The sequence below is a fragment of the Panthera onca genome, chromosome B4 (assembly GCF_046562875.1).
Source record: "Panthera onca isolate mPanOnc1 chromosome B4, mPanOnc1 haplotype 2, whole genome shotgun sequence".
Taxonomy (NCBI): domain Eukaryota; kingdom Metazoa; phylum Chordata; class Mammalia; order Carnivora; family Felidae; genus Panthera; species Panthera onca.
In genome coordinates this window covers 123,251,332-123,272,024 of record NC_138345.1, presented here as the reverse complement: position 1 = coordinate 123,272,024, position 20,693 = coordinate 123,251,332, and the positions used below count along the sequence as shown (strand labels likewise).

The 20,693-nt window shown below is 44.7% G+C and overlaps 1 protein-coding gene across 1 annotated transcript in view; it reads right to left on the bottom strand.

Annotated features, from left to right (window-relative positions):
• STAB2 (stabilin 2) overlaps positions 1 to 20,693 on the bottom strand; it is a 164,291-nt gene that overhangs the window by 113,005 nt on the left and 30,593 nt on the right. Inside the window, exons 5-9 of the mRNA XM_060656580.3 lie at positions 20,036 to 20,105; positions 11,964 to 12,059; positions 6,452 to 6,577; positions 5,377 to 5,573; positions 3,634 to 3,767 (exon numbers count right to left, since the gene is read on the bottom strand). Of these exons, the coding sequence (XP_060512563.3) occupies positions 3,634 to 3,767; positions 5,377 to 5,573; positions 6,452 to 6,577; positions 11,964 to 12,059; positions 20,036 to 20,105 (623 nt within the window). The remainder of the gene's footprint in view (positions 1 to 3,633; positions 3,768 to 5,376; positions 5,574 to 6,451; positions 6,578 to 11,963; positions 12,060 to 20,035; positions 20,106 to 20,693) is intronic.

Sequence of the window (20,693 nt, the reverse complement as noted above, 5' to 3'; positions counted from 1 at the left end):
CGTGGCACATTCACATCAGGGCCCTCTTTTGTAAATTGCTTCTTTGTTAGGAGTAAAGGTCTCTTGCTGTCTTATGGCTCTAAAAACACCCAGAAGAGAGGAGCCTGGGTGACTCAGTCGGTTCAGTGTCCGACTTCGGCTTAGGTCACGATCTCACAGTTCCTGAGTTTGAGCCTCGTGTATGGCTCTGTGCTGACAGCTCAGAGCCTAGAGCCTGTCTCCATCTCTCTGCCCCATCCCTGTTCATGCTCTGTCTCTCTGAGTATAAATAAACATTAAAAAAGTTAAAAAAAATAAAAACACCCATAAGATATTGGCATTTTATATGTTACGGGATTGAATTAATTGCATAGAGTGCTGGATGAGACTTAGTGAAATTATAGGGTGTCCCAAAAGGCTTCCTTCCTTCCTTCACTTCTTCACTTCATTCCTTCATTTATTCCTCCAAACTGTCCCTCATGTCATTGTTTTAATCGATGACTGAAGTTGTTGCAATAAATATGAGTAAGACATGGATTCCCAGGGACTTACATTCTAATTGGAATAGAGATCAGTAATCCTAACAGCTAACCTCTATTGATAGCTGCTTTCCCAGTTACCTTTGTAGGGGCTTTACTATGGTGTCTTATTTAATACAACCATCCTACGAGGTGGGTTCTGTTACTAGCCCCGTTATAGATGGATGAGGGAGCATAGGGACAGAGGTTAAGAATCTCACTCAAGATCACACAGCCTGTAGGTGGCAGTATTTGTGCACATCACTTCTGTGCTGTGAACTCATCACAGTTCAGGGTGATCAGTGTTATAACAGAAGCATTCCGGGCTGCTCTGGGAGCCCGGGGTGAGCTGAATGGACTGGGAGTCCAGGAGAGACATCCTAGAGGTGAAGACACTTGAGCTGAACAGTGAAGGATCAGTGCATTAGCCTGACTCAGACGAGGTGCAGAGGGAACTATGTCTAAGCGGGGGGAAAAGCATCTGCAAGTGTGTGGAGCTGGGAATATCTTGGCTTGTTTAAAGAACAGTAGTTGGGGGGGCGCCCGGGTGGTTCAGTCGGTTAAGTGTCCGACTTCAGCTCAGGTCATGATCTCACGTTTCTTGAGTTCGAGCCCTGCATTGGGCTCCCTGCTGCCAGCACAGAGCCTGCTTTGGATCCTCTGTCCACCCCCCTGCGCCCCTCTCCCACTTGCACACTCTCTCTCAAAAATAAACAAACAGTAGAAGAAAAGAACAGTAGTTGGGTGGGACCGGAGCCAAGGGGGTGTTCATGAGAGCGGTGGAAACAAAGTTGCTCATCCACACCTTCCATAAACAATCAGCTTCCGCCATACCCAGGGGAGAAGGATACCCGGAAGAGCTTGTGCAGGTCCTGGAGGCTGGTTTGGAGACATTTAGGCAGAGAATTATGGGGTTCTGGACATCTGAGCATGGTCTATAAGGGGGGCTCAGGCTCTGGGGGAGCAGGTCCCCTTAGTCCTTTAGTCCCTTGCCCTGGTGTAGCTAGTGGAGGACCTGAATGGAGCCCTCTAAAATGTAGTGCCCAGGGCAGGGCAGGAAGATACTTGTTCTTAGTAATAATCAACATGGAGCTTCAACTTTAAAAGGATGCTTATATGCATCAACTCCACTCTTTCCAGGGAGATATTCTTGTCCTTTAGCGGACCTGTCAGGGGAAGAAACTGCAGTTCAGAAAAGTTACGTGACCTGTCCAAGGTCACTCCAGTGGTGAGTGGGACAGCCCACGTTTGAGCCCATTTTTCTTTACTGGGTGGACTTCTGTGACTAACACAGTATGATTTTGAATATTCTGCATAAACTCCTTGCCATGTTGGGGAGGCCTAAACAAACAAATCTTTGTCCATGGTAAACTAAATTGCCTGAACTAAATGAGTGATGGCCCCTTATTTCATCAATGTAACATCTCCAGTCTTTAACTTAGTCCTCTTCCCAGCCTTTCCAGACAGTCCGTTTTCTGGTCGGGGTGATGATCAACGAGGTTTGTGAGGGACACACTTACTCTTAAAATCCACTGACAGCCGCAACTGACATTCTAAACACAAGCTTTAATGCCACTTATAAAGGAGAGAAAGCATTTAAAGTATTCTTCTCAGACTTTCTGAGAGGATGGTAAAAGGTACGTACGTGCTACACACACGAGTGTTGGGTGCATACGTGTCTACACGCATGACTGTGGCATGTTGGTGTTGCACTCACATGTGTGATTTCTACATGCCATGTTCTGCTCAGAGATTGATGAACATATTCTCATTTAATCCTGCTCACAGGCCTGGTAGGAGGTACAATTCTCCTCCTTTTATGACAGAGGAAACATCATTCAGAGAGGGTAAGGCAAATGGCAGAGCTGGGACTTGAACCCAGGTGTTCTGATATCAAGCTCTCTTGACTTTACCCATAGTGATTACAGACTTACTTATCTGCCCAGATAAAACATGAAAATCACAAAACCTATCTGGGCAGACCTACACATTTGAGACCTAACTGTAAAAAGAATAAGCTTCAAAGAAGACAGAAAGGGGCTCTGGGAGCACAGAAACTGCTTAATAATTTTATGGTTCAGTGTCGACTATGGTTTTTTTTTAAACTTTTTTTCAGTGTTTATTTTTGAGAGACAGAGCATGAGCGGGGGAGGAGCAGAGAAAGAGGGAGACACAGAATCCGAAGCAGGCTCCAGGCTCTGAGCTGTCAGCACAGAGCCCGACGTGAGGCTCGAACTCACAAACCATGAGATCATGACCTGAGCTGAAGTCAGATGCTTAACCGACTGGGCCACCCAGGTGCTCCGAGGTTTTGAGCTTACAGTGACAGTGAGTCCTTCTCCAACGCCGATGACAGTGAGAACAGAAGGTAGAAGCCTCAGTCTGGGAGCAAAACACTGGGATTCTAGCCTCAGTTCACCTACTCATAAAAACATAATAGCTCTATGGTAATTTCTAGAACATTCTATTATGTAATGTTCGCAACACTGTGAAGTAGACATCACTGTGCTCATTTTGTACGTGGAGAAACAAAGACCAGAGAGATGATGCCACTTTCCCAAGGTCGTTCCCCTGGCGGATACCAGATCCGAGACTCAAACCCAGCTCCTTCCCTTCCGAACACCATCTTCTTAACACCATGCAGAGCACCTTTGCCTCAGGAATTTTCACACAAATATTTTTTCTCTCGGTAAGCCCCTTCTTGTAAAACCTGGAGTCCAGGAAGCACCACTCATGTTATTCACCTTCCCCTGTCTTGTTAGGTACTACCAGCAAGCAATATTTCACGACTGAGGAAACAGGTATATACATTAGAGGTCAAATGCTTGTCCTCACAGCAGATGTTTGTTTTCCTAGCAACGGTGGTTTCCTTCTCCCACGCTCTGACCACTTACTACCGAGCTGCCGGGCCAGGTCAGTATTTCAGCATGTTCTGATGGTCATTATAAAGGAAACGACTGTTGAATGATTCAGTGATTAAAGAAAGATTTATTGAGCCCCTACTACGCTTCTTGCATCATGCTCTGTGGGGGTGAGGGTGAATACGAGACTAAGACACATTTCCTGCCCTTCAAGGAAGGCACAGCACTGACTGACCAGCACTTGGAATGATGGTGATAGAACTGAACAGACTTACTTGGTTTGGCCTGGTGCGATGGTAGTGCAGTTAGCATTCCTGTGACAGGGGTTATTGAGTGTACAGACATCGATCACACTGCACCCCACTCCGGGCACGTAATCGCGGTAATGTTTCTTACACTCACAGTGAGACTTCAGAAGACACGGAGAGAAAAACAAAGGGTTCTCGTTAGCCATGGAAGCTGACATCCTTCTTCAATCCATCTGTGTTCTGCCATAAAAGCTAACTTGGGGCAGGTCCAAAGCACGGGCTTAAAAATGTGTCAAAGTATTCAGAATTGGGGATCAGGTTTATGTACCTCACCGGTTGCGAAACGTGTAATTACACCTTGTTTGTAAAGTTTACCTTTTCGGTTTTCTTGTTTCCTAACCCTGGGCCTTTCTGGCTCCATAATTCCCGGTTTTAGATTGTCTACAGGTGAGCATAGACTGAAGTTCAGATGGGAGATATCATTGCTTTAGAAGAGTGATTTTCAGCCGGGAGTCTCAACCTAAGATACATTGGGCAGTGTCTAGAGATATTTTGATTGTCACAAGAGGAGAGGGGGCAGTGTCACCAGAGGCCAGGGATGCTGCTAAACATCTTACTATGTACAGGACAGCCCCACAACAAAGAATCCAAAGTGCTAATAATGCCAAAATTGAGGAAACCTTCTCTGGAATAATGGAAATAATGAACGCCCTGTTTCTGTGTGAACACGGGGGGTTTCTAAGACCCGAAAATCTGCCTTGGGGTCCAGTTTTTGGAGACAAAGTTTATTTTTAATCTCACTCCCAAGGTCCTGGGACTTTGGCTCAGAGTGTAATGTGACTTTTCCCATATGGGACTGCACTGTGAGGATGGAGGCCCAGCTCCTTGAATTTCTTTCCAAATCTGTCTCAGGCATTGACAGCAGAAATGGCATGTGATATGCATTTTCCCTGGAAGATGAGATTGGGTGGGTACTCTGCAGGAGACTCCAGGAGCCATGGGGTGACTGGATTGCTAGGGACACATGACTCACTTTGGGTCAGACACTGAAGCCTTTCCTCCTACCAGGGCAGCAATATCCTTTTGTGTGGATAGATTTTCTCCCCTGAACTTGATGTGCAGTCATGGATTCAGTGGACACCCACTAAATAGTTGATAGATGGATGAGGTATTAGTGAAAGGGATCTTTCATCCGAACTCCTCAGCAAAGGTCTCTGGACCTGGCTGGTTTTTAGCGGTAAAGATCATGATGTGAGTTAGAGGGGCAGGGTCTCCCCCCAGAACATCCTCAGTGCTGCCTACTGTCTTTCAGTGCTGCCTGACATTTTGTCAGTGCTCATCTCTTTGGGGCACAGTCTTTTGGTTCTAAGAGTCCTCTCTTGCCTCGAAAAGATATGAGAGAGAAATGGAGGATTGTAGGTGAAAGTCAATGACATATTCACTCAAGACTTGGTTAACAGTTAATTTGTTAATCGCATTTGAGTTGTGTATATATTTTGTCTGTCACCGTCTAGGACCAGGACACAAGAGAGTGTCGGGTAGGTAAATTCTCCCCGGGGAGCTGGGAAAGTGTGAGTTCAGAAGACAGACCGGAGAAGGGACACACAGAAGTTCGTCCTGAGCACATGGAGGTGTGCCTGGAGAGGAGGCCCAATCTGAGCATCAAAATGGCAAACTGGGCCAACCTAGCAAATGACACCTACGGCACAGTTTTACCTTTGGTGGCTGTCCTACTGCGAGACACCCCAGTTCCAAGCATCATGTGCTCACCTGTCCAGGACTGTCATATATGCACACTGTAGACTTTGCAGAGCAGTTTCCATAGTTCGTCTGGCAGGGGTCCACTGGTAAGCACACTCGGCCATCCCCGTGGTAGCCTTCTTGGCATGTGCAACTGTGCCGATTCGGTCCCTCGTACGTGCAAAGAGCGTGAGGATGGCATATTTCTTTTAAACATGGATTGATGGCTTGAGAGGCAATGACAGGATAAGAGCTCATCAAAGTTGCACAGGCAATTCATTGTTTTAAGAGAGAGAGAAACAGTTCATCTTACCCCACCTGATGCCCCCTACCTGTTGAACAGATTCATGTATGGCTGTCAGAGATTATAACTAAAAATATGGTATTGATATATTACTATGCCATGTTATGTGTGGATTTAAATATAAAATAGCATGAAGGAAAGCACTAATTCTTGTAGTATTTATATGCACTGGCCCTGTCTAAGCATTTGCCATACATTAACTCAGTTAATTCTTACAACAACTCTCTAAGAGAGGAGCCATTATTATTCTCATTTGATAGATAGGAAAATGGAGGCACAGGCAGGTTAAAGAATTTGTCCAAGGTCATGTAGTTCATAATAAGCAGATCTAGGATTTGAATGCTGGCAGCCTGACTTGAGAGTTCATGTTCAATACATAACACAACCTCTCACAAAGTGAATGAGCATGAAAAGAAAAAGAAAGGAAGGGAGGAAGGAAAGAAGGAAGGAAGGAAAGAAAGAAGGGAAGGAAGGGAGGGAAGGAAGGAAGGAGGGAAGGAAGGATAAAGAAAGAAGAAAGACAGACTGTATTTTATCCTAACATTGCTATGGTTGATATAAAACTATGTGTAAGAATCTATTTATGTGCTTTGATAATAGAAGCAGAAATTGCCACTTATTGAACAGCTACCACAGATGAACATTTTCTCGGTACTTGTTATATATTTCATTTAACTTAACACAGAGAGAAATAGAAGTGTCATTGTGTTAACATTAGAGAGGTTATGAAGTTTTGTTTTTTTTCTGTTTAGTAACCTAAACATCTCAATGAATGACTAGCAGGATCTAAATCCTACTCACGTTCACAGTATTGGCCATCGCCTTGGTAATTGGGAAGGCATTTGCATACTAGTTTTGTTTCATCTTGGCTGGAAGGTGAGCATCTGGAATTTTCTGGGCAGAGCAAGTCTGCACATTCAGGGATGGCTGCAAAGGAATATTGTTGAGGTACCTGCATTAGTAGAATAACTGATTCTGAAAAATTCAACCAAAGTAATGTTCTTTGTGATTAAAAAGAGTAATTAAAAAAGACTCACTGCAACCATTCAAAAAACCCCAGAATGTAGAAAGTAAAAATTAACTCTTTCTTATTCTCATTCTTCCATTTCATTCCCAAAGTAAACAATATCAACAACCCATATACTACATTCACCTATAAATTTATTTAGATGTTTTTTTAAACAAAATGGAATCCTGTGAAAATATTTAGCAAATTGATTTTTAATTTAACCAAATATTATGGAGCTATTTAAGGATCCACTGTAATCTCTAACAACTGTGTGGTGCTTCATCACATCGGGGGCACAGATGGTTGTCAGAAACTATAAGGAATCTGGCATATTATCCAACATGCAAAGCTACGAAATTGAGCTAATGTAGTTCCACGGATGCTAGTAGAAGCTATGAGATTCCTGGGTCAGAGATGAAGGACATTTTATTGCTCACATCAAGAGTAATAGCCAGAGTGTTGGCAGTTTTGCATTAGTTCTTCCAAGCCCCGAGTCCCCTGGGACAATGCAGAAAGGGTCATGAAGTGGATTTCATTTCATTACAGGGGAGGAGCCCCAATCTTAGGGAATCTAAGTTTTGTTTTGTTTTTTAAGTACTAGGCAATGTATTAGTTAGGGCCCAGGCAGGAGACAGAAACCACACAATAAGGGAATGTTTTGGTGTAAAGAATTATCAATGGAAAATTACAATAATGGGGAATTGGTTCATGAGTGTTAAAAGGACTTCTAAAGAATGAAGAAATAGCAGGTATATAAAGAGCAACCTCTTTCCCAGGATTGAGATAAATACCCAAGGTAGAGCCTTCCTCTGTCCAGGACTGAGATCCAGATGTCACTGGAAAAGGCATGCCTTGGTCACTGAATGGTAGAGAAGGTGGTGAGGTGCCTTAATGGTGAGACTTGCTGGAAATCTTCCCCTTAGGGCTCTAGGGAAGGTCATCCACAAAGAGGTGCCCAGCTTCCCGGGTTCACTTAGTGCCTGGGGAAGCTGCTGGCCACTGGGTGCCACCGGAACCAGAAACTAAGAAGCCACCCCCACAGAAGTGTAGTATAGTTCTGTGGCTGGGGCCAGAACATCTTCAGGGGTCGTCTGTGTGGGAGAGGTGGGATGGCTGGCTCTCCAGATGGCCAACCCTGCAGAGACCTTGGTGTGCATGGCATCGAGGAGAAGCCATACCAAACAGCAAGCACATCTCTGCATGGTGGGGCACAGGCCTGTGCTGTCTGGGGCTCCTGGCTCTACTGCTGCCACCTCAGTCAAGCACTTGACAAAGTATGCAGTGGTCAAACCCTGGAGAAAGCTGAGCCCTGCAGGAATCTATCACTAGATAAACTGTGTAGGACTGAGCAGTGGAGAAAAACTATGTTCTCTGCGGCTCTGGTGAGTGAGCTAAACCAGAAACAGGAAGAGAAAAACCTTCCTTCTTCAGTGTCCCTCCAAAACTCTCTATTGATAAGACTTTATGTCTTGCTAGCTGGCAAGTGAGAGATATTTACAAGTTCCCCTCCATTATCACAGAGCAGGCAAAGAGGACAACTTTTGAGCTGAAAGGCAAGCCATTGATAACTAGAACAGGCAGTAAGCCTGTCTATACTTCGTTCCCAAGAGACACCCTACATCTTCCAAGGCTGTTTGTGATACAAACATCCTTGAAAAGATATTGGAGTGAAGAGCAGTCAGTGTGCCACACTCAAGAGGCATATAAATATGAGACACTCAACTGGGGATTGTCCCCAACAGTGGCTAGTTGAACCAAACATTCATAGAGAATATTCCCCCAATTCTTTCCATAGAGTAGAATTGTTGCCGGGAAGTGGCTGCCCTTTCAAGGATTACATTTTCAACCCCTTTGCATCCAGGTGGGGTCATGTGACTACTTTCCATTGATGGAATATTGAGAGGAATTTGTATGTGTCATCTTGGATTTCATAAGCAGGGACTTTTCCATCCTGTCTTCTTCTTTCCATGGCTCAAAGCAGAGCACTCTGAGGTGCTATAGAATGGCAGAGGCACAAAATAGAAAAATCTGGAACTGTAATCGCCATGTAGCGGGAAGCTGGTGTCAGATTCCCACACTGGACCGTACATGAGTAAGCCAGAGGTTCCCTAAATTCTCAGGTCATAGTGTTTAGTATCTTAACTTTCTTCATGTCCCAAAAGAAATACCTACCAGGTCCATTTATTAAGTTGTTAGAACCAAGGAATTCAGTAAGTGGGTCATGAGACCTTAGTAGCTATCTGAAAAAGTAATGTGGTTAATATAAAGAGAAAGATTTTTACTTCATTTTTAAATAACCACATTTACTTGTAAATGGAATATGTGAGCTTTTTTTTAAAAAAAAAAAAAAACATGCTTATTTATTTATTTTGAGAGACAGAGAGCACATGCATGCGTGGTTCACATCCCATGAACTGTGAGATCATGACCTGAGCCGAAATCAAGAGTTAGATGCTCAACCAACTGAGCCACCCAGGTGCCCCTGGAATGTGTGAGCTTTTTGGACACTGCCCAACTTCTTAAACCTTGGAATCAGATTGGAAACCATCATGCTTATTCCATTAGAAAGGATTTTTGCATGATACCTGCTTTTTATCTTAGCAAGCACTGAAAACAGAGCTTTATAAAGATATGACATTGTTGAAAGGGATGTAGTGCTACCTAATGTTGAAATTGTGAACTCAAGCTAGCATTTGTACAGTATTCTGCAGACGCATCACTGTCTCCCTCAAAAGTTTAAAATATCCCAGGGGCACCTGGGTGGCTTGTTGCTTAAGCATTCAACTTCAGTTCAGGTCATGATCTCACAGTTTGTGAGTTTGAGCCCCGCACTGGGCTCTGTGCTGACAACTCAGAGCCTGGAGCCTGCTTTGGATTCTGTGTCTCTCTCTCTCTCTCTCTGCCCCTTTCCTGCTTGTGCTCTTGCTCTCTCTCAAAAGTAAGTAAGTAAACTTAAAAAAAAAAAAAATTAAAATATCCCCATAACACCCTTGTGAGTTTGATGTGGTACCTTGGGGTGCCTTGGTACAGTTTTGAAACCTTTGTGTTAGGCCAGTGAATTCTTGTGTTTGTTTCTTACAGCAGCTGGCATTATCCTGACTGGTATAGGATATACCACAGTTCACTCAACCATTTTCTACTGATGAATCTTCCAGTCGTTTCCAGACAACACTGTTCTGGATTTCTTTGTACATATATTTTTACCTACTGGTGCTTGTGTCTCTCTTTTTCCAGGTAAATCCCTAGAATTGGGGCCAGAGCAGCAAACTATAAGCATATTTTAAAATTTAATGGATAAATTTCCCTCAGGTTGCATCAATTCATCTCTCTGTTGACAGTACTGTGATTTCCCTCATACCCACAGGTGGGTATTATCTATCTTTGCAATCTATGTAACATAGTGAGCAAAAAACTAAAACCAAACCCAAACCTCCAAATCTCTGAAATACCACTTCATTATGGTTTTAAATGAACCTGTGATTCATTTGCATTTCTGCTTGGGGGTAAGCACTTTTTCTATACCTATTGGCTAGTTTTTATTTCTTCTCCTGTGAAGTTGCTGCTCTTTGGCAAATGGCCTATGGACTTTATGTTATTAGAAAAACTTTTCTGCTCTGTGGGTTGCAGATATTTTGTGCCAGTCTATTGTTTACCTTTTGATTTGGCAGAATTATTTTGTCATTTGGAGGCAAATATGTCTATATTCTTCATGAATCTGGCTTCTGGACTATGTCTGCTATCTTATTAAAAAAAATCTTTGCTCATGAGTCCACTGGGCAATGACAGGAGTAGCCTTAGAAGTAGGCTGACTGAGGTCTACAAAAGGGGTTATCCTATTCATTTGAGTTTCATTCTGCTGTTGATTTGAACGGGTCATTTGAGCGTCTGCCCCCTCCAGAGGCTGTGTTTTATTCATCCTCCTTACTGTTAGTAGTGCCTCAGTGATTTTCAATAAAACGAGTAGGAATTCGTTGAATTGGAATCTTGTCCAATCCTTTCATTTTATAGATCAGAAGAGTAAAATCCAGAGGATAAGTGAGGCTAGTGTCACAGGAAGAATGTCCAATTTCATAATGGATAAGCTCCAAATTCACCCTTCATTACCTGCTCTTTGATAAGATTCCGAACATTTCTCCTTTACAGTGATATGTTAAGTTTGGCCAGTAGGGGGTGCTTGAGGGCCATTGTAGGAGAAGGCTCCTCTTGTTGCTTCCTTTGTGCAGTGTTGTGTTTCTGCTGTGTTTGCTTGCTGCTGTTGCATAGTCTGTCAGTGGTGCAAACGTGTGAGGACATTCAGTGATGCTCTGCCCCAGCCATGCACTCAGAGTATACACTCTATTGGTGGCCCTGCATCCTCAACCCGGACCCAGTGACCACCTTCCTGCAGCTTTTCCACACACGGACATTGCACACTCCAAGTCTGGCACCCACCACACCCCAACTCCCTCTGTGTGCTTGCCCACCAGGCTTGGCTCATCAGTGTCCCGGAGGGTTGTTTTTCGTGTGCCTAATGACCGTGGTTCCATGCCGGCTTGGGCAAACCAGAAAACTTCTTCTCTACCCAGTGGGCTGCCACCATACCTTCTCCAAAAAGATTTGAACTCAGCCTTGGGGATGGCCACCCTTTCCAAGTTTGCCTTCTCTGTTATGCTCGGCCGCCCTAGGGTTCACTTTGCGAACCACTCTCCTGTCATAGCTTGCTAATTCTTTATATTATACTTCCCTTGTTTCGATCACCCTGTGGTTTCTACCTCTTGCTTGGGCCCAGTGTGATAGAGCATTTAAAGAATTTCACATGATCTGAGTTCCAGCTCTTCGATTTACTAGTTTTGTGACCTCTAGTGAATCACTTAACCTTAGCGGGTCTCCGTTTCCTATGAATGTGTTCTGTCCTTGAGACCTGCAACTGAGAACACACCTTACCTCCCTTACTGGGTGGCCAACTTATTACAATGACCTTGGCTGGTTTTCCAACCCTCTCTATTCTATCCTTTGCACTGTCACCAGCTTGACCTTCCTAAAGCATAGTTATGTCAGTACATTGCTCCCAAATCTTCCATGAGTGCCACTCTTCTAGACTATCTCTTCCCTCCCCTCCCCTTCCCACTCCTCCCTTCCCCCTCCCATCCTCTCTTTTTCTTTTTTTCCCTGTCTTTTTAATTTTTGGTGTCCTCCCAGGAAAACATTTGATGGCACCTTGCCCATGTAGAGCCCCAGGATGCGACTATGTGAATACAAAGTTGAAGCACATGTGTCTGTGCCTATCTGACCCAGGATAGCGTCAAGGAAAGCAGCAGTACTTACCCTTGTCACAGCTGGGGCCAGTGTACCCGGAGTAGCACTCGCAGCTTCCGTCACCGTCCACCCCACCATTGCATACGCCGTGCACACAGCTGCACACTGCAGACAGAACATGGGGGTTGTTCGTTACTCAATGTAGACCTCTTCCAAAGATTCTGGAGGAGTAATGCTTTGAGAGAGTTTTTATCGAGAATCTGCACGATGAGAGGGGAAGAACCATAAATTTGGGGTCCTGGAGAACCTGGTTTAGATCTTGGCTTCATTTTCCTTTTATTACCTTCAATTTATTTACATATAACATGAGGGCAGTAATCCCTTCCTCATGCAATTTCTGCAGCTGGATGAGATAATGTGTTGGTGCACTGGAATGCACTGGAGTGCTTTTCTCCACTTTTAAACTAGTTACTTCATCTTTGTACACCTCAAGAAGAGAATTAACTTGTTGTTTGGTATGCGTCTGTCCTATTTAACACAGAGAAGCTACCACTGGCTCAATCATTGCTGGTGGTGGGGATCTTCTCTCTACTAGAGTAAATCCTCCTTCCTGAATGATGGGGGAAATTCAAGCATAAAAAAGAAATTTGAAAGGGCAGAGAATAACTATGCCATGATTTCTAGCTTGAAATAGCAGGCTTTTTGGCTCACTGACAGATCGTTTCAGAAATGACAAATGAGGGGCATTTGAAATAAATAGTCAATTCCTTAGCACTCAGTTTGCAGCTCATTTGTAGCAAGATTTATTACCTGGCTGGGTTGCCAGCATCCTAGGCCCAGACCTCTGTGCAACATACTGTATTGGCTTCCTTTTGCTGCTGGAACAAATTACCTCACAACTTAATTATGACTTAAAACCACACAAATTTATTATCTTAATTTAATTAATTAATTAATTCTTAATTCACTTTTGCCATGTAACCTAACACATTTACAAGTTCCAGGGATCCGGATACGGACTTCTTTGGGGGGGCCATACTTCTGCCTATTACACATGTATTCAGTGTCAGCCAATTTCATACTAATTCAAGTGAAACATAATTAAGAAGACCCACTTGCTTAAAAACCTAACCAAATACTGGAAAAGCAAGGATGAATAAAGTATTCCAAACATCTAATAAAAAAATCCTTTGAATTCTTGTGTCCACCTCAATCTCCTGCTTTTTGTATCCATCAGAACTGTTCTCCTTCAGGTGTTTATCATGTTTTGCCTGGACTGCTGCAGTAGCATTTTACCTGGCCTTGCTCTCCAAGCTCTCACCTCTCCGTTCCACCCATTTCATATGATCAGTAATGGCATCAGGTGATCTTCCCCCCAAATATCTCAGTGACTCCCAACTGATAACCAAATGAAATCTAAATCCCTCTCTTTGGCGAACAAGGCTCTGTCCAATCTAATTCCAACAACTTTACTTTTCACTTTCCATTGCTTCCTTTTATACATCTTAGGTTCTAAGCACATGGGGACGACTCATTAGTTTATCTTCCTTCCTTTATAACACATATTGAACACCTCTCTTGTCCAGGGTGCTGTGCTTGGGATTAATGACCCAGAGATAAAAAGGGTAAAGTCCGTGCCCTCCAAGTCTAACGGCAGAGGAAGGCAGCCCATCCCAACACAGCCTGACACACACTAGGACAGGATAGATCAATGACAATGGGAGGAAGAGATGGGTGGGCTGGCCTAGGAGAGACACGCCTCCTGCATCTCACACCTCCATGACTTGGCCTCCAACGTGTTCTCTTTTTGCATGCCAACGGAAATCCCCGAGTGGCTCTGCTGCTTCTGTCACAACTGCTGACCCTTGCTGCTGACTTTGTTTGACCAATGGTGGTAGTAGGCTCTCAGGCATAGACAGTCTGGTGTGATAGTGGACCAGGTTTAAAGTTGGTAGTTACAGTAGGGTGTGGTAGGGGACAAGGTACAAAGAAGGTGCTGTTGGAGCCCCGAGAATCAGATTCTGCACTGGGACCACTGAGTGGCACCACGGAGGTGGGGGCTTTGGTTGGTCTTGAAGGGTGAGCAGCTCCCCGACTCACGGTGACCAGGAGAGGCAGCTATCGGGTTATTTTTATTGTTGCCCATTGTCATTGTTCATTTCTCTGTCCAGATGTGATTTCGCAGTGGCTTAGTTTCTGTGTCTTGTTCCAGCATGGATATAGCAAGTCATCGATGGTGATATTCCGTGAAATTGTCTGTGCTCAGTGGGGCAGCACCACAGCCTAGCTGGGAGCAAAAAGGCTGACCGCCAACAGCTGTCAGGGCTGCTTTTTCTTTCTCAGTGTGTGCATTTTTTTTCTTCTATTAGACGGGAATCCCTTGGAAGCCCTCACCCCCTCTCTGTATTTACCTACAACATTTTTTGTGGGTGCTTTATAACCATACTAATAACTGTACAACTAGATTATCAACAAAGACAACATCCTGCAGGACCAGGATTCAGGTGAGGAGGGGAGACAGGATATAGGGAGAGAAGGGGGAGGCAGGGCAGAAGGTGGGGAGAATGAGACAGGGTAGCTCAAGTGCAGAGCTGGATCCTGCCTTTCTTTGGTATTTTGATGTTTTATTCAATAATTTTATTTTATTTTTAAAGTTTATTTATTTATGTCGACAGAGATAGAGCATGAGCAGGAAAGGGGCAGAGAGAGGGACAGAGAATCCCAAGCAGGCTCCACACTGGCAGTGCAGAGCCCGAAATGGGCCTCAAACCCACGAACTGTGAGATCATGACCTGAGCCAAAACCAAGAGTTAGACATTTAACCGACTGAGCCACCCTGGTGCCCCTTGATTACTGAGTTTTTGATGCCTATTTAAATTTGGCACCTGAGGCATGTCCCTCCCTCAGCTCACTGTAGAACGGGCCCTGCACTTCCCTCTGTTGAGCACTTACTACCCATCAGGCATTTTGCCACTTGCTTTACAAGCATTATCTCATCTGATGCTAGCCGCACCCTGTGAGGTGGGGCTCATCAACTCTGAATTACGTATGAAGAATGGGAGACTCCTAGCTCAACTATCCATTCAGATAATGTGAACTTTTGAATCGGATTTGGAATCATCATCCTCACTTCAAAAACTGATTTGCCATCCTTTCTATTTTAACAGAGCACTTTGATGTTCACCTACGGCTGTAGCTGTTGGAAGAGGAGTTCCAGAGAGAAGTCAAATTGGTCACGGGGGTAACTGGGGTGTGGAGGGAGGTGTACTATGTCTCGGTAGAGAAGGCTCAATTCAATTACAAAATATCTACCCAGGGGCACCTGGGTGGCTCAGTCGGTTAAGGGTCCGACTCTTGATGTTGGCTCAGGTCATGATCTCACGGTTCGTGAATTCGAGCCCCACGTTGGGCTCTGTGCTGACAGCGTGGAGCTTGCCTGGGAGTCTCTCTCTCCCTCTCTCTCTGCCCCTCCCGACCTCTCTCTCAAAATAAATAAACATTTAAAAAAAAAAAAGTCATCTCTTTCATTTAAAAAACAAAACAAAACAAAACTATCTACCCAGCTCCTACCTAGAGGCAGTCACCGTAGGAGTTACTGGATATATGAATATGAGTAGTTCACAATACCTAAACTCAAGGACTCACAGTGCAGTGGGGAAGCCGGACTAAGAGGTTCAAGGTCTTGAGTGTCATGTAGCCAGTGGAAGAGGGCGAGGAGGCAGAAGGCGGAGTTGAATGTAACTCAGCCCAGGCTCCCAACTTAGATGCTAACTGCTAAAGCTGTCCTTGTCACTAAGCTTCCCTCTGGGCTACATGCTGTGAGCTTTTCCCTTTGTCCTGTCTTCTGGTATAGACTCTGTACTGGATTAACTGACCAGGCAAGGACAGCCTTGGGGAATGTCTGATACACATTGCAGGGTCACCAGCCATTGCCAAGAAAGTGTCCCTGGGAAGGAGAAGTGAGTGGTGGAGGGATTCTGATATGTCTTTTAAAGAGTCCTTGGAATTTTTTGAACTGGTGTCAGCAAATCTTTAGAGACATGAAAAAACTTGGGGTGTGTGACTTTAAAGGTGTCGAAGTTCTGGCCATTTGGGTCAGAGGGACTGTGCCTGAAGCCCTCAGTGCTATGCCACTTGGCAGAGTGAGCTGCTAGCTCTCCCGTGTTCCTGTAGCATCCTGTTACAGATCACAATTGTCACCTGCATTTCCAGCCCCTTGGCGAATCTGTCTCCTCTTTAGAATATCATTGTCAGGGGTCTAATGCATGGTAGATCTCACCAGGGGCAGAACAGTGCCGTGTTTGGGCACCCAGGCTCTGGAGTCAGCTATTTGGAGCCAAATTCTGCTTCTGTCCCTGAAATAGCTGCTTGACCTTGAGAAACCTGCTTCTTTCTCCATAAAATGAGGAACCCAGCTCGCACAGTTGTGGGAATCCAGAGAGACCATCGCAGGTCAAACTTTGCACACTGTCTGGTGCATAGCAGGTGCTCCACAAATTCTAGCTGCTGCTATGAACGTGACACAGCTGTGGGAATGATCTGAGGGTTATGTTGGAGAAAGTGGACTTTGCAATCTGCCCTAACCAGGAGAGAGGCACAGAGCAGCCTAGGGCATTGGCAGCAGGGATAAAAATCCTCGGCTGATGTGACTCTAAATCATTTCTAAACTAATCAACAGCAGGATAGGAGAGGGTTCTGGCAGCAGGTTAAAGTCAGTGTTAAAAATAAACTGTGGCTAATAGAGCTGTCCTACTTACAGACAGAGCTGCCACCGCTATGGGACCAGTGCCTCACTGGATGAAACAACACTGGCACCCAGTGGAGGCCCAGCTGAGAAAGTTTGTAAGTTGCTCTTGTCCTGGTTAATGGAAAAGGACCAGCCATCACTGAGCCATCCATCCATCCATCCATCCATCCATCCATCCATCCATCCATCCGTCCATCCATGGCTTGCTTATCGTTGGACTGATTTTGTCCTCACTGCCTATGTGCTTCCATTGAGTGAGTGTTTGTGACCTGCTGCTTAAGGCTTTGCTACACTGTCAGTCCCACAGGCAGGTGTTATTATTCCTGTTTTATAGATGAAGAAGGCTTTGGGAGGTTAAATAGCTTGCCCTGAGTCACACAGCAGCTTGGGGTGGTTTCAAACTCATGACAGTCTGATTTCAAAGCCTGATCTCTTAACCATTATGTTCTGGAGCTGCACCATACAATATGGTGGAGACTAGCCACGTGTGGCATATGCGGCTATCTAAATTTATTTATTTTTCTTTATATAATATGTATGTGTGTTATATATATAATGCACATATGTATACATATTTAAATATTTATTTATTTTGAGAAGGAAGGGGAGAGGGGCAGAGAGACAGGGAGACCGAGGATGTGAAGTGGGCTCTGGGCTGGCAGCGGCAAGCCTGATTCAGGCTTGCTCACAAATTAGGAGATCATGACCTGAGCTAAAGTCTGATGCTCAACCAACTGAGTCCCCCAGGCAGCCCATAGCTATTCAAATCTCAATTAAATGACATGAACTAAGATTTAAAACTCAGTTCTTTGTTGCACTAGCTGTATTTCAGGTGCTCAGTGGCCACGTATGTCCGACGCCTGCTTGGATGGTGCAGATTCAGGACATTCCATCATCTCCAAAGTTCTATTGATTGGAACCTAGAGCTTGGACTTTTTTTCCCTGAACGTCAGGTTAGGTTCCTGATCCACCTCCCTTTGTTTCTCCTGCTCATTTGCCCTCCCTCCCTCCACGGCACAAACAGGTGTGAAGGCAGGACACTTTCTTTAGAAGTGTTTAGAATTTCCTTGTATCAGCAACCAGCACCAACTCTTGGAGGCACCATGGACTCATCTTCTTTCCAAATTTTCACCCCCAAACCGTACTTGGCTTTCTTGGTTAAGTAAACAGTGTTGGATGCTATTTTTTTTTCTTTCCATTTCAATATTTATTTAAAATATGTGATTCAGATCCTAGTATTATGGTAAGGAAGGGCCAATTTGGGAGACATTTCCCTTAATATAATATATAATGTTAAAAACACACTGAATACCAACGTCTGTTTTAAATTCGTTTTTGCCGACACTTTATGAAATAATCTATGGAGCGGTCGGTGAACAAAAACATAAGATTGGGGGCCACTAGGAAATAATAGGTATTAATAATTGCTAACATATATTGTGCACTGATTATCTCACTAAATCCTCAAAACAACACTGAAGGAGACAGTATTGTTTCTATTTTTACAGATGAAGACAAAGACAGAGAATGTGCTTAGGAAACTTAAAGTTCTCACAATTAGAAGCCCTAGGCTGAAGCCAGTCTGAGTGTAAAGCCAAGGCTCTAATTATCTCTACGTGCTGCCTCTCAAAATCAAGTTTGTGGGTCAGGACAATGTGGTTGGAGTGAATTAGATCATTCATTCATTCATTCATTCACTCGTTTATACACTCCTTCAATTACTCATCAGGCAGCACTGTGGGAGGTACTGGAGATAAAGACAAGTCTTGCCTTCAAGGAACCATGGATTAGAAGGAGACAATACCTCTGCTGCTTCAGGTCAAAGTTATTACACAGTGCAAATGTATGGGGATGAGATGTCTATGTATGTGCATAGGTTTTCTTGCAAAAAATATTTGAATCAAAGCCGTGCCTACTAAATTTGACTTTTCCATAAAGGCCAGAACCAAGGTGGTGTTGGAGAAAGGCTACATGACATATCCTTTTTGGGAGGCTCTGAATCCGGCAGACATGCTCCCTTCCATGCCCACGTTCTCTAAGCCTTACTAATTCTGTGCATTGCGGCCAACTTCCAGTAAGGCCTGTGAGCCCTTCCGAGGAAGGCTGCTCTGCCCAAATGCCCATTGGGGGCTGTTTTTTTTGTTTGTTTGTTTGTTTGTTTGTTTGTTTGTTTTTCGAGACAGCAAGTGGAGGAGGACACAGAGAGAGAGGGAGAGAGAGAATCCCAAGCAGGCTCTGTGCTGAGCTTGGAACCTGACTCGAGGCTCGATCTCACAACCCTGAGATCACGACCTGAGCTGAAATCAAGAGTCAGACGTGTAACCGACTGAGCCACCCAGGTGCCCCATGCTGGAATCAGTTTGTTATCTTGTCTTTCCTGGCTTCTAGAGGCTGCCCACGTTGCTTGGCTTATGGCCCCCTTTCATGTTCAAAGCCAGCAAACGCTGGTGGAGTTTTTCTCACTTCTCATCATGCTGACACTATACTTTCTGTGTTCTTCCTCCACATTTAAGGACCTTTGTGTACAGTGGGTCCGCCCGGAAAATCCAGGAAAATCTCTCTATTTCTGCAAACCTAAGTCCCCTTGTCATGTAAGGTAACACATTCCTTGGTCCAAGGGATTAGATATGGACACTTTGCGGAAGCCATCAGTCTGCCTACCATGCTGCGGTTCCTGCTCCCCTCTGGTGGGATGACTCTCAGATGACTATTCTACACTGACGCCCCTGTTCCCCAGGGCATTAATCTCTAAGCATCCACACTTGTCTGGCTTGATGGGACACACCCTTTGTTTCCCCCATGCCATTTTCTTAGTGTTTCTGGGGTCACCTGACAAATCTGCTACCTTGTCTCAGAGTCCACTTCCGGGGGGTGGGGACCAAGAGAGTGGACAAGCCAGCGTCAGTTATGTTTGTTTGTTTGTTTAATCTGCAAGATGGAGCCCACAATCCTCGATCACCTCAGGTATTTGAGAATTCCCCAAAAGGAAGGGACAGAGTGTGGTGAGGCCCATTGTGGAAGAAGAGGCTCCTGGGGAGAAAGTCTGTGCTGAGACCAGGACCCAGAAAGACCTCCAGGGCAAGCAACAGGTGGATGTTGGATCCTGGAACCTGGAGAGAGGAAACCGTATGTTGCCAAGTTTGCCAGAAGGCATCTCTGGCGAGGGGTCCCCGAAAACCACAGGAAACACTGTCTCTCTTTTCAAAGACTGCATTTTTGTCCACTCTTGGTGTTGCCTGTGTAGACTTAGTTCTGCATAACTGTTTGATGCTTCCCCCCAGTCCTCCCTAAGAATAGCCTCTCTGAGGCCACCTGACATATCCTTCAGCTGCATAAGCCATGTTTGACCTTCAGCCTTTACAAATGCATTTGATTACACAAAAATCAGACATACCTGCTGAGCAGCTGGGTCCAAATACATTGTCATCCGTGCAGGTTTCACAGGCCGCTCCCCCAAACCCGTCCTGCAGAACACCCAGGCAGATGGCGTGAGACCCAAGTGATCTATGTCCCGGGAAGCCCTGGATCTCTCACTGATGCTCTGGTCAACATCTGTTTCTCGACTGTATCTTCCATCTGTGCTTTCCTGAAGCTCCTTCTTTCTATTTCTGCCTTTATTCTTTGCTGGTTTTATAACGTGAAGACTAATCCCTGCATCACTTTTCACTAAGAGTCTGGAGAGCTTCCGAAGGGAACTGCTTTGTTAGCCCAGAGGTACAACCAGAGGGTAAGTGCCAACAGCCTCATCGTTAATTTCACTCAAGAGTGAAATGAAAACTCTCTTAGTTTTGTATTTCTTTTCTTGTATTTTTTTGGTTTATTGATTTATTTATTTTTGACAGAGACAGAGAGAAAGAGAGAGAGAGCATGTGCATGAGTGGGGAAGAGGCAGAGAGGGAGGAAGAGAATCTCAAGCAGGCTCTGTGCTGAGAGGGCAGAGCCTGATACGGGGCTCGAACTCACGAACTGTGAGATCATGACCTGAGATGAAATCAAGAGTCAGGCACTTTACCGCTTTACAGACTGAGCCACTTAGGCACCCCAAGTTTTGC